The 14,495-nt window shown below is 35.4% G+C and overlaps 2 protein-coding genes and 1 pseudogene across 2 annotated transcripts; all 3 read right to left on the reverse strand.

The window, feature by feature from the left end:
• Positions 1-2,039: 2,039 nt before the first annotated feature.
• On the reverse strand, positions 2,040-13,261 carry LOC133721057 (ABC transporter C family member 12-like; annotated as a pseudogene).
• On the reverse strand, positions 11,404-13,295 carry LOC133723185 (uncharacterized). Its single transcript, XM_062150005.1, has 5 exons — positions 13,136-13,295; positions 12,840-12,928; positions 12,696-12,760; positions 12,421-12,523; positions 11,404-11,517 (listed from the first exon to the last, which is right to left on the reverse strand). Exons 1-5 carry the CDS (start codon positions 13,293-13,295, stop codon positions 11,404-11,406), a joined length of 531 nt encoding a protein of 176 aa, XP_062005989.1.
• On the reverse strand, positions 13,295-14,428 carry LOC133721055 (uncharacterized). The gene is made up of 3 exons (XM_062147571.1): positions 14,218-14,428; positions 13,671-13,792; positions 13,295-13,312 (listed from the first exon to the last, which is right to left on the reverse strand). The coding sequence occupies exons 1-3, from the start codon at positions 14,426-14,428 to the stop codon at positions 13,307-13,309; spliced, it is 339 nt and encodes a 112-aa protein (XP_062003555.1). The 3' UTR covers positions 13,295-13,306.
• Between the last annotated feature and the right edge of the window lie 67 nt (positions 14,429-14,495).

The following is a 14,495-nucleotide window of genomic DNA, read 5'->3' on the forward strand; positions in this document are numbered from 1 at the left end:
GAAATACGAGGCGACCCTCACTGTTTTGAACAAATGGGTGCAAAGCGAGTTTTTCAAATTCCAAACTCTATTCAGCATGTGATAATGGAAATTGATTGTGATGCTGTACAATTGCAACTCAACCAAAAGTCCTCAAATGCTACGTTGTTGGGCAGGTTATATGATGATGTTATTCATGATTTGTCTTTGATTTCTAATGTTTGTATGGTTATATGATGATGTTTTTGGTATCTTCCGATAAATAATTTGCTCAATGGTCATTTTCATAAAAAGCCTTATTTGTAGCCTGCATAAGAAGAAAAATTGAAAAGTTTGGTATACCTCACCAAAAAAATTAGGGAAACCAAGTTATGTGAATAAAATTCAACATCATCCTGCAAAAAATAAGAAACAATATACATGTTATTATGTTTGTGGCAAAAATGGGCATAGTGCTCGGAATTGCAATTACTGAAAACGTGAGGCTATTCCTCAAGCTCACATCACTGAAGAACCATATGTGACAATGAGAATTCATGTTAAACATGGTTCAAAATGTTGAAGTATGGTGGGTAGAATTCTAATGTTAATAGACATGTCTTCTACAAAAATTGGTTCAAGAAATATTGTTCATGAAATATTTGATGTTAATAGGCATGTTAATGCAATATACACCGTTTGTGGTCAAAGCAGTACTCTAAAGCCATATGTTCATGAAGATCGTTCTTTTACTAGTTATAGAAACAATAGTGCTAAATTCATTTCATTTCATTTCACTAGAAATATTGAACGCGCGATGCTACGGTGCTCGAGACTTTGTATGAGTGCATTTTTGTTATGTTAAAATACGTATGTACATTCATAAATATCTTTATTTATAATCTATCACAAATTTTTTCAAGATTTTAACGCTTAGTTTTTGCAACAAAGTTAACATAAAATGGAGTAGATGTGCATCGCATTTAAAGCAATTTGTGCTATTTTTAGGTTATATTGCATTTTGGATGAATTGTTGTTTTATAAAATAATAGAAAAACATCTATCCTGGAAATAATAAGTGGCGTTCAATGATTGTCTTAAATGTTTAAAGGATGAAATAATTGTATTACCATAGTGATTTCATTTGGTTGCTTTAGGGTAATCTGCATGACTTGATATTGACGTGGCCCTCTCGGGGGTAGGTCATGTTGTGTAATCACTTATATTCGAATATATGAAAAGCTTGACGTCTTATTTCAAAAAAAAAAAAAAAGTAATTTTATATATGTATGTCTGATGATTCGTAATCAAGTGTCTAGCCCAAGCGAGGTTTTTTGTTCATATGAGACTTTGCTAATGTAATGACCTAACATTTTATATACCATGGAACTGTCTGACCATCATATGCCTCTAATCTAGATATCAATTCATATCCACATTTCCTATCTGACTCGATGAAAAGTAACATTTGATAAGTAGTTCTTTTAACTCTTACATGCTAATTCATCTAGCCTCTAATCTAGATATCAATTCATATCCACACCTCCTGTTTTATTTAAGCAACTACCAAAAGATGCAATTGTAATTGAGAGTTTTTCCATCGTATTCAACTTAGATGTCTTTAATTTGACTATCCCTTCCCAAATATCCCTTGATAAAAATTAAATATACAAATTATTAGGCCAAGATGAAGTTACACAAATCAGTCAATTTTGTCTAATGCTTTTGAAATGTATATGATTTTCTTAAATGGCAACACATGGGAACAAAATGACAGCAAGAAAGTAAAGAAGCATAGAAAGTTAGAAACACAAAGCTTTCATGCCCTAGATACTTCATTTAATTGATAAGCTTAGGTTTATGGCAGAGAGAAAGTGGTGAACTTTACGTATAGTGATAAACTTGGGTTCGTTTGGATAGTGTAGTGATGTACCAATTCTCCGCAGCTTGCCTATTCTATTTGTTCAAAGGCAATATGATATGTATTATACGTTTGTGCACTGGAATTGAGAAGTATGAGAAAAATAACTAACTGAAATTACTATGTGATTAAAAAACTTGAAACACTCCCATTAATTTTATCTCTAAATTTTGCTGGTACGTACACTTATTTGATACCGAGTTATACTAGCAAAGATGAATTAGAAACATAGTTTGGTGATCATTTAATCGCATGACTTCTACAGTCCCAACAATTTATGGCAACTGAACTACTTTAGTGGCAAGGTCTTCTCCTAATTATGGAAGGTAAAGCGTTCACACACAGAGAGAGATGATAAGGGTATAGACTTTCTTTTTTTCACTGGAAAATGATTGTGTTATGCTGCCTCGCCCTGATTTTCAACACAGTTAACAAACAAGTTAAAGAATAACAAATACTCCGTAAGTGATGGTTCAAACATCAGCTTAAAATACCTAAAAAAAATTTCTCTTTTTAAAGCAAGCATCAAACAATGCTAACCCACTAATGTCAATATAGACTTTTTCCTTAGAGACACATATTACATTAACAAATTACAAATTAAATTGAATCTTTAAAATAACAAGTAAAAGCCCACACAGACAAATTCACAACGGAAGTCTAAGAACACAAGTACATTTCTATGCCTATACTGCAACTGCAACAAGCCTTAGCTTTAACCACAATTACTCTCACCTGTATAATTATTTTCTCTTAAAAGAAAGCATTTGTCACCTTAATGACATTTCAAATCATTTGTAGTCTCAATGGCAAATTCATTTAAATCACATTTCTTTCATTTTAAAATAAGTATTTGTCACCTCAATGACATTACAAGTTATTTGTAAACTCAATAAGAAAATCACGAAATAATGTAATTCCAAACAAAAAAAGCACCCACAATTTATCCAAAGTTAAATTAGTAATCCCTACATAAAAATTAATCTAGGAGATTACCCAAATCCATACAATTCACACATACAGTAATCCATGCATATAATTAAATTGTTCATATAAGACATGCATCATAATTTTAATAACAAGTAGATTCTCATAATATTTACAATGATTTATAATATTTTATTATTGGTTATGACTGTTGAAAACAAAATTTTGCTCACATTTCCCTTACAGTTCCCGAATAGCGAATATTAGTTAATGAAAGTTCTTCATTTGTTGAATTCTTTCACCTTACCTCAGCCTGTTAGATTTACCTTTTTCATGAATTGGGAAGGTTGGTTGCAGGTCAATCTTTTTTGCAAAGCCAAATGTAATGCTGGAAATCTATGGTGCTCTACCTTTGTTTTCATATGCTGGTTCATCTGGAAATGGAGGACAAGCATATATTTGAGGGGTCTTTCTAGATGTACCCAGCAAAGTTCTAAGTATACCCAGCAAAATATTTTTTTTATTACCTTTAATTTATGTTTAATTAAACAAACTGATTTTCCCAAATTACCCTAAAAAACAACATACCCAGCCAAACACAACATACCCAGTATTGTTTAAACATTCAATTGCAAATTTCACGAACCTGGGATGTATGATTTCAGTTTCAATCTCATTTCAAATCTTAGAAGATAAACAATGAGTACTTGAACCAAACTTTCACATCCTTGAAGATTTATACTCTCAAGACTTGCTGTGACGTATGGAACATCAACCAGCTTCAATGAGTGGCTAAGATCGATTTTTTTAGGTACATAGGGTTCTGTAAAACAAAAGGAAATGGAGAGAATAACTTGGCCTAAATATATGACTCTTAATTACTCCAACATTTACTCCATGAAAGAACTAATTTAAGCATACCTGGTCTTTATTCCAAAGAGTCTGGAGTTGGCTATGGGGCATATGAACCTCAACACGACAGCTTGGAGAAAACTTTGATGGCAAAGTTGCCAAAGGATAAAACCGCCAGGACAGATATCTAAGGACAATAGGAAGAGACTCGAGAACTTGAGGAAGTTTTAATTCGGAGCCAATCTCTGTTTCAAATCCAAGAGGCATAAGCAAAAGATGAAACTAAGAAATGAAACAGAAATGTAAAAGAAACTGCATGGAGCTTACATTAATGGTTTGATAATAGAGCTGATTCAATCTGAACACCCAATCAGCATCAATCTCAACCATCTAATCATCTTCTGGATTTGACCTCTGTTTTCAATCTCCTTCATCTGCAAACCCAGCATTGCATCCCTTTCTTTGAGCAACTTCTTTGTTCTCTCTTTGTCCAATCTTATCCACTGTTGAAATTGAATTTTCATTGCTCACCGTTGAGCTTGTGCAGAAATCTGAGTAGGGCATGATGGGGATGAACGAGCATAAAGATTTTTGTTTTGCTGGGTACATTATCTTCCGGGGCATTTTGGGGAAATTGGTTTGTTTGTTTTTTTTTTTTTGATAAAAATAATTCTGCTGGGTATACTTAGAACTTTGCTGGGTACATTTAGAAAGACCCTATTTGAGGCTCACTTTCAAAAACCAAAATATCCTGGTATGGTCATTAATGCTGCTATCTCTGAATGGAATAATGCTCAGTTGAAATCTGACTTGAACAAATCTTATTGTCTTAACCTTCTAAATTGGATGAAACCTCCTCAATTTAGATATATCAAGACATCATACGGTCCAAAATAGCATTAGTTAGTTCAATGCAACAATCATTAGATTATCTGCTAATCTATGTCTTCGAGTAAAGAATTAAGTACCAGGAGTTGCAGTTCCCTAAGCATAATAAGACTATAATTAATTTTAAAATTAGGTTTTACCTCAGCATCGAGACCGAAGAAATTCCTCCTAATGACATCCTTTAGATGTGCCCTTTATAGGGCTTCCCAAAGGTCAGCGTCATTATGCTCGCTGAAAGGATCAAGATTGAAACGCACAGTTCCTACACAGGATAGAACGACCATTAGAATCATGCATCTCATAAAGCTAGTCAAGCATGCTTATCAGCTTTTAGTTTTACGTTGGAAAATCATGTTAGCTCAATCAAAGTATATACCTGAAAAAAGAACTGGTGATTGGGGTATGATGCTCAGAACTTTTCGCAAATCTCCCGGTCCAAACTTAGAAACATCACAACCATCAATCAATATACCTGAAAATCTATATATATTCCAACCCGCTCAACAGCATTTAAACTATTTTCAGCCTTGCTTGCTTGCCTAAGCACATCACTCAACAGCTTTGTAATATTCAAAGTATATATAAGTGAGAAGTAGACCCATTGTCGATGCAAATTGTACTTGGTTTTCTGCTTTTCCATTCTGCATGACAGCAAAGGTTGCTATCACCCAAATCATGATACCTCCTAGTGTTTCCAACCTTATATCAAGCCAGTGGCTTGGACTAAATTTCACAAGAGTGAATCTGATATTATTATCCATAGACCTTCCACTAATGTTTGCCGTCCGATCATAAGTTTGATAGGCACGAATTGATGACAAACCATTTAATGCTTCTCCAAATTGTACATAAACAGGAGATCTGGTAATGGAATCCAAGCGTTTCACTTCACGGGATGTGCTCTGTACAACAAATTCAATATCATATTATAAGTTTTCACGAAATTATTGCACATTAATATAATCAGGTAAATAAAAAACTGATACCACAAAAAACCTACCTGATAGAATAGATAGGCTGCATGGAACAAAATTAGAAGTGGCATTATGGCCCAGAGCAATAATGTGCTCACAATGCCTATGAGCACAAAAGTCGAAAGGAGCTGCCACACTTGACCCAGAAACATATTCAAAAAATTGGCTACATTGCTATCTATATCACCCAGATCCTTTGCAAACCTATTGATTATCCTTCGTGTTGGGTGAGTGTGAAAGAATACCATTGGAGCTTTTAGTATAGCATGTAAAAGGGAATCATACAAATTTCGAGCTGCACGAAGACTTGAAGTGATCAGCTAAAAAGAGTTCGTCAGAGTCACTGTTACCTGAGTCAAGAAAATTGCCTTCAAGCCACGTCACAGTCACAACTTCAATAATTTTCTTCTATAATAGAGTGCAGGCAAATGCATAGGAATCTTTGCTTGGCGCTGGACAATACTCTTTTCTTCTATAATGTGGATAAGACTTCAAATAGTGTATAGTTTTTCAGAGAAAACACCCCATATTTGCTGCCAATATAAACCACACTACATTTTTTTATTCAGGTTTCATATGACTCTTTTCCGTGCATATATTTTCAAAATTCTGTTACTTAAAAATAATGAAAGAACTGTAGAAAATCAGTATAATAGGATAACATATTTCAAAGAATGATTTAACGTGCATGTACTAACTCTGGACATACCTGACCAATTGAGAGAATTGCATGTATAAGAATGTAGAATCCAAGTGTATAACTCTTTGACGTGCTTTGATCTGTCCAAAAACTTAACCATGTGCTGCTTGAAACTCGAAGAACTTCTGTTACAGTATAACAAGTAAATAGAACCATGACCACCCATAGGCCTCCTAATGCATGTTTGTACCTGCCAACAAGACAGATATTCATCAATTCATTATGATCATATAAGTCAAGTTTCCATGTAGATCGAACACAGAACTCATAATGCTCACTGACGTTAATTCCCCTTTGCTTGACCAAAAAGAACAAAACTAAGATTATTTACTAATTCCGACCAAAGCAATATGAACTGCATGTACCAAAACGCATATATATCCTTAAATCTTTTTACCCATTAAGCCCAAAACATTTCAACAATCTATGTTTCCTACGAGTAATCTACTTCCTCCATCTTATAATTTGCAAGACTTTGTAAAGCTTGAATCTTTGAAGAACAATGCAGTCTCTTACCTCTGCAAAATTTTACAACTTACAACACTGTTTCCCGTTCCTCTTGTTTAATGAGTACAGATCTCATGTGTAGCTTGCATCTTCTGGCAAGTCATTCACCACCCCATTAGACACAGGAAGTGAGCTTTCCAGGTAATCAGTTTTGCTGTATTCCTTTTCTTCTACATGTACTTCCATTTTTCCGGCATTTTCCATTAGCTTTTGGAACAGCAAACTGCTTTCAGAGAGATCCTTAAAGGTTCCCTTCTCTTTAATTGTACCGTCAGAGACTAAAATAATTTCGTCCACTTGAGGCAGATAATGTAGCTGATTTGTGACAAGCACCCTAGTTTTCCCCTTGAAGTCTTCCTTGATACAGCGGTTGAAAACCTACAAAGAACTGGGTTCAGTTGAAAGACAATGATCTCAACTCAAAACATAAAAATTAAAAATTTGCAATTTAAAAAACTGGATCCAAAATTACCACTTTGATGAATTATATTTCTAATATCTGAGCATGGCAAGAGTATAAGAAAAATAATACCTGTCTAGCAACATGAGCATCAAGAGCACTTAATGGGTCGTCAAATATGTAAACATCTGAATTAGAATATATAGCTCTAGCCATAGAAACCCTTTGCTTTTGACCTCCACTAATATTGACCCCTCTTTCACCTATCTCTGTTAGATCTCGACCCTGGGAAATCAGGTACAGTAGTTAATATAATGGGAATCTTTACAAGTTAATGAGAAGTAATGGCAAAGATAAAACTTCATAATCCACTTACTGGAAGTAAGTCTAGGTCATGATGGAACTCAGTTACATAAATAGCCTTGCAATACCGTGCAGCTTCAAATTCAGATCCAAATAAAATGTTTTCACGTACCTGGAAGAATATATTTAACATCTCCTAAGTACATGTAGGGGTAGGAGATGACTTTGAAATTGACAAGAAAGTAGATTGCGCTTTATAGGCTTTTATAGAAGAGAAGCTGTGACTCACAGCAGCATTGAAAATCCATGAAACTTGGGGAACATAAGCAACTGTCCCCCTAATTATAACACCTGCATCTGCGATGGGAGGCAGCTCCCCAAGCATGGCTGATATAAGTAATGTCTTTTCTTCTCCAGTGCCGCCAACAACTGCAACTAAGCTCCCAATTGGGATATCTAAGTTAATGTTTGATAATGTACGTGGGCTTCTCTGCCTGCATAAGGAAAGAGGACAAGATAGGTTTATTAAGAAGTCTTTGCAATATTAAGAACTCTCATACTGCTAGCATCATCACATACATGAGAAATTTTCTTGGAATGTCTATGTTACTTACTTTTCTGGTAAAACTTTCAGATAGCATACCTTGTTAATCCCCCTTAACAAAGTATAATATGTCAGAAAATTGCTTTTAGCATCACAGTCCAAACTCAAAACCATTAGTACGAACACCAATTTAATAGTTTCATGCACTTTACATTGTTTCCATGTGTTCTAAGCTATGACAGCACAATCAACCATAGAGCTCAATGGTTTACAAGTCACCTAATTAGATTGTGGTAAACCAGATGGTTTATGATGCAAAATTAAGAGTTTGAGATGAAAAGATATATGCATTCCAGTAGACTTGGTATACTTTTCCACTTATATATATCAACATTGGTGAAAGCATGACACTTGAACCAAGTTATTTACAGTTGATGTCTCATAGATGTTGAGTTCCTAAACCTTTACCTTGTTAGCCATCTCCTTCAGATAGGAAAAGAAAATTACTACCATGACACTTGAACCAAGTTATTTACAGTTGATGTCTATGTTGAGTTCCTAAACCTTTACCTTGTTAGCCATCTCCCTCAGATAGGAAAAGAACTACAAAGAAATGTTTTTTTTTTTCCCTTAAATTGTTACTGCAAGACATGAATACATGGGCACGGTCAGAGGTAGAAAATACTGTTATACACACTAAATATGCACCATAGCCAACCACATATTCTAATTAAGAATGCAGAGTGAATTCTCGACTTACAAAATATATATATATATATAGATATAACTGATGAGTAATATGCTTTTAATTGTAAAGATAAAAGACAACACCTTTGAATCCCATGAAAAGTATCCATCCTGAATTGAGATTGCTGGATGCCCTGGTTCCAGAGGAGGGTTGGGTACTAGAATTCTCTCGTCAGTTAAAAATAGTTTCTCCAAACACTGTAAGGATACATTTTCATTTACAACCTATCACAGTAGAGCAGAGTCAGTAGATGCAGAGACTGATAAAGACTAGGAGAATTATATGACACACCCATAAGCACAAAATAAATGTAAAGTACAAGATCTACCTATTGTAAATGAGATAACATAAATGTAGGTGATGACAGATGAGTTAACAGATAAGAAGATCATGCTACCTGACTTAATAAGTTGGGCAGCATTTCTAAAGGGAAGCGTAGCACTGCAAAAAGAGAAAGTGATGTAAATGCCCTTGTAGGTGTCAATTCGCCTCCAAGGAAAGTGAACGCCCCAAATGAAGTTACTGTCACAACAGCTGGGATGCTGTTGAGAATAAAACTGTTCAACTGCAAAACCAATTAAAACAAATGGTCAGAGAAATTATGCGGTGACAAATAAATAGCCCGTAGTAACGTTGTATCAGAATTAAATATTATGAATCTATCAAAGAGTAAACAGTTACTTATCCATATATAAACTCAACCATCAGCACAACTTATAAATTGAAAACTGTGCTCTAACATTTTCTTTGAATTTGTAGCTGTATATTATATCACTAATAATGTTAATCTAGGTTGATACCTAATTTTATGCTTGAACATGGTCACATAGAAATCAAAACTTTTACCAATAATAAGTCACTTTAGAGTATACCACACTAGCATAAAAGCATAAATCTACTATGATATATATGACCTTGCCAGCCTCATAAATAGCTGCATCTGCAATTAATCAGTTCGAGCTGATTAAAAAGGCTTTACGGGGTGTGATAGCAATTAGTTTACATACGCAATTTCAAACAAATGGAATATCAATCACCTATGGTTACTTCTCTAGTTAGAGCACCGATAGTAAATAATGAAGAGAAAGCCTGAAATTGAAACTTCCCACATAATATAAAAGATGAAGTGTTGTGTCGTACAGCAGATAGTAATTGCGCTTTATGAAACCTTGAAAGCTCATAATTTTGTATATTTTGAACTTGCTTCTGGAAACTTGTCTCCCAGGAATAACACCTGAAACATAATATTTCAGATTAATGACAGAATAATAACCATCACCGCTAGGCTATATAAAATAATCTAATTCAGTCATACTTCACAGTGTCCATGGCAGCTAAAATTTCATTCATGAGGCCAACTCTCTTATCAGTCTGTTGCAGTCCATCCTTTTCCAGTTGCTGCATTTTGCTGAACACCGTCATCTATTTACAAAAGTGAAATTATAGAAAATGACTCATATTATATATGCGCAATAAAATTAAACGAAGAGTATTTTTTTTATCGACAGAATCAAACAGCACAATTGACGCTATCAGATAACTGAGATCTAAGCACATAGACTAACTAATGGAAAATGAAACTCACTAATCCTGCAAACAAATTCAAACAGAAAACCAATAAAATGATCCTGTCTCTTAATGTTGTTATTATGCAGTCTATAGGCAACAAAGCTATGCAGTCTATAGGCAGCAGAGTCTGTTCTGGTTTGCTTCAGATTAAATGCAACACAAATAATTGGGAGTGAGAGTCAACATCAAAAACCAGAAAGAAGAACCCACCAAACTTAATCCTTTGCTGATTATAGTATCCAGGTTTGGTTGAGACGAAAAGCCCAAAGTTTGCCACTTTGCCCTAAACTGACAAGCATCTTTTGTGAGGCAGAGTTAGAACATGGCATGTTCAGCTCTGATGCAGCGTCTCTAAATGTAGTTACTGCCAAATGTCTCACATTTTGAACTCATTTTCATCCCTCCAAATCCAGCAACGCTTGACTCTTTAGAAGGATTACTCTTCTCTACTCAACTACTCACTACCACAACTCATCCCATTCTCACCCTCAGGCTGGCCTAATTGGCATAGAAACCCTTCGCTCCTAAACCCGGTTCACTCTCTTCTGAGAAGCCATTGCAACCTACATTGAAATGACTCATACAGGTAAATATAGCACCAGACAACTTGAATATGGGAAACAGATTCATGCCCATGTTGTCAAATTGGGTCTGAATCATCTTTGGTGACTGTGGCTAATACCCTTGACAATGTGTGTGGCAAATGTGGAGATACCGGAGATATTGTTTGATGGAAAGATTGAGAGAGACGAAGTTTCTTGGAATTCAAAGGTAGCTGCATCGTGTCGGTTTGAGGATTGGGAACTTGCTCTGGAGGCATTTACGAATCGGAAACTTATAAAGATTAGGTTCATTAATGACTTTTCACTACAAGCTCAACTAAGTAAACCATGAAGCAAGCATAAATAAAATCCAAGCATTGCACATTTCAAGGATATCTCATGCAGTCATACCTGAATCTGTTTGCATTCTCTTCTTTTATTGAACTACCTGGAACTCTCATCTAAGCAGGAAGCTAATCGTTAACAAGTAACCGTGTTTGTTATTTACAATCTAGACAGCAGTTTTTAGTGTCCTATAACAGCATGGATAAAGTACATTAATTACAAAATTCAAGCTGCTGCTTCATCAGCAGAAGATACCATCTTGAGGACATAAACAAGATCTCCAACCTTCACGACATTTCCTTTCACACCTCCTGTAAGAGAGTCTCTCCAAACAAGATTCTGCCCGAAGTAGACCAGAAAAATCACTCACAATCTTAAATGTGATCATCTGTATATATGGAGGATTATGGTAGAAGTCTTGAATTAGTTGCTCAACCTTCCCTGCTGTTTTCCTGTTGGACGTAAAACTGCATCAGACCAGATTTTCTTAAGTGTGTCATTTGGCTCAGGTCCTGCAATGCCAATCGCTTGATTGATTGTAGGTACCTGAAATAGTAAGGATCTCAGGATTCATTATAGATGTCTTTTGAAAATGCTCAGCTCTTACTGATGATTTAAAAGTTTTGGCAAGTCTGTTTTAGTCTTTTAGAAGCAGAATTCATAAAATTCCATGAAGTATGAGCATCTGCAGTCTGGAAGAGTTCTCCCAAGATGCCATAGTGCCCAACAGCTTAGCAACAACTTGGGGTTAAATAGGAAATTTGTTATATGACCACAGAAACATACAACCCTTACATGCAAGACTTTCTTTAACCCAGCAATTTTAGATGTGGAAATAAATTCCATCATATAACCAATTGACTTATAAGTTCTAATACACACGGTTGCAAATATGATATCCACAACAAATGTCTAATGACTCCCAGCCATGACTTTGAGTTAGAAAAATTGAAGCGGAGAGATTTTACACTGTTAACTTTTCATATCAGACATTCAAGAGAAAAAGTGGAACGAAAGCTGTAAAAATGATGGTAGGCCCTGTTAGCTTCCCTGCCTGTTAAAACCCCAATTTTTTTACTAAGTGGCTCAATGTTTGCAATACACAACACCATTTAGTAAAAGTATGTAGATTCAACTGTAACTACTACCACATATGAGTTTGGGACACGCATCAATTGATTGTCTTTTGAAAATAGACAAGTCATCAGACGGGCAAAAATTGCAGAAGGGATATAGCTTTACCTTACAGCGGGAGCATAGCTTGACACCTTGAAATGTTAGCTTGTCTATCCTGATCTCTGTCAATAGGTCTTCAGAAAATGGTTCACATCCGTTAACAAGAATGCTGTGACATCAAAGTAGAAGTTCCAAGATTTAGAATTATGCATAGTCATACTGATCATGAAACCGACAAGACTTTGTCAAGCTCTTGAGATTAACAAATTTTTATTACCAAAAGAAGTGAAGAACAAATTTAATTATTGCAGAAGGAATATGATATGAGAAAAGAAAATTACTTGGGTCTAAATCGGTTAACTGGTATGGGTTCCTTCAGAAGCTCATTTAGTGCATCCAGTGACCCCTAAGTTACCATGACAAGATCCAGGTCAGAGTTCCCATATTAAAAGCAACTTGTGTTTCTGTATTTGACTTTGACTAACCTGAGACGATAGCATGTATGGATACATATCAGAGAACATTATTCGGTGTCCAGGAGCATATTCAGGTTCTACAGGCCTAGTTTCTGAAGCTGCATTATAACAGAGTGCAGCCAAATTTATTTATCCCCTAGTTCAACTGTGATAATGTGATGATATCTAACCACATAAATAACAGCATAAGATGCTATTGCCTCTCTGAATTAAAGTTCGTATAAAATACTATCAAATTCTAATTAATTTTCCCTAGGTGGTGCACTCAGTGCCTGATTCTTTGAAAGCACCACGATAAACTCTACCTGCATTAAAGCGGACAAGTCGACTAGGTTTCCCTAGATAATCTGAAAACCATTTCGATGCATCAGCTCCCTCATCTAACGCAGCACCAGACCACTCCCATACTGAAACCCCATCTGCTATTTCTTGTGGTGTAGTCAAGGAAACCTTCAGCACATCCATCCCAGGTGCTTTTAACACTGCAAAGTGAATGACAGGTGGTTCTCAAGTTACTAAAAAGAAAACTTAACAACTCCCCTAGTGTTGAAGGCATTGACAACAAACGTGACTGCTTCTAAGTACATGAAGGATATGAAAAGCAAGAAAGAGTACAAATCCATTTAAGTATGAGCATGAGCATGCACACTAAACTCTAGAACCAAATAAACATGACGCCGGCGGCAAAGTGACAGCCAGTAAACCAGAATTAAGTATAAGTGAATCACAACATCTCCAGCTTAGTTATAAATTTCTGCTGCAGAAAGCATAGTTTGGTCTTTGGTGTCTAAAAGGAGAACAAACTTTATAGCAAGAAGAAAATAAGATTGATATTCTCACCAAGATAAGAGCTTTTACTGTTTCCCAATTCTCTAGGAATGCCTCATTTGGCAGCTGTACTCTTTGAGTATATGCCCTCCCTTTGTAGTTTACTACTGACCATTGTAGATCCCACCGAAAACCTGTACATCCAAAACAGACAGGAAAAATCCTCATTTTAAATACTACCCAATTAGAGATTGTAGATATTACTCCCTCCTGGAAAATCAATCTGTATAAAAAAACAGTTCTGATCATGCCAATAGAATAACCCCAAAACCTAATATATTAAAAGAACATTAAAAGATGAATATGATGTAAAACTCAACAAATATAGTGATCATACTGAACTGAGGTCAAAGGAAAAGATTGATCCTTGATTTACATTAATCATGCAAACAATATGGTTCAATAAACTGAGTTTATTCTCCATGAACATTTCTTTCTGGGCCTCAACAAGAAGGAACAAACTTGCCACTAGTTAAAGCTAAAGGACTGAAGTGGGTCAAAAGCAATATGGAATGAAAGTTTAAACAAATACGGGGAGAAATGGTGAGGTTGGTTATACCAATAGGAGTAACAGGAGCTTGAGAATCTGAAATTCCACAATGAGTATATGAAGATTGATGAGACTTAGATTTCGAAACTGCCTTCTCCATTTTCTCCAGTCTTATTCTGGTTTGTTTTAGAGAGAGAGCCGAGAGTCTGGTGCTTACTGGTTTGTCGAAGTGTGATAGACTGTTACGGTCTGTTTGGAGGAAGGAAAAAAGTTGTTTCATATCTCAGCATTGTTTCATTTACAATTTGAGTTGCAGGATTACTAACAGAGTAACTGAACATAACTAA

This window comes from Rosa rugosa, chromosome 7, assembly GCF_958449725.1.
Source record: "Rosa rugosa chromosome 7, drRosRugo1.1, whole genome shotgun sequence".
NCBI lineage: Eukaryota > Viridiplantae > Streptophyta > Magnoliopsida > Rosales > Rosaceae > Rosa > Rosa rugosa.

Coding starts and splice junctions, on each gene's coding strand:
- LOC133723185 (XM_062150005.1), bottom strand. CDS start 13,295: ATGGATGTGCTGAAGGTTTCCTTGACTACACCACAAGAAATAGCAGAT. Junction 12,929..13,135: donor ACTTGTCCGCTTTAATGCAG/GTAGAGTTTATC, acceptor GTTATAATGCAG/CTTCAGAAACTAGGCCTGTA. Junction 12,761..12,839: donor CATACATGCTATCGTCTCAG/GTTAGTCAAAGT, acceptor ATGGTAACTTAG/GGGTCACTGGATGCACTAAA.
- LOC133721055 (XM_062147571.1), bottom strand. CDS start 14,428: ATGAAACAACTTTTTTCCTTCCTCCAAACAGACCGTAACAGTCTATCA. Junction 13,793..14,217: donor AGCTCCTGTTACTCCTATTG/GTATAACCAACC, acceptor TTGGATGTACAG/GTTTTCGGTGGGATCTACAA.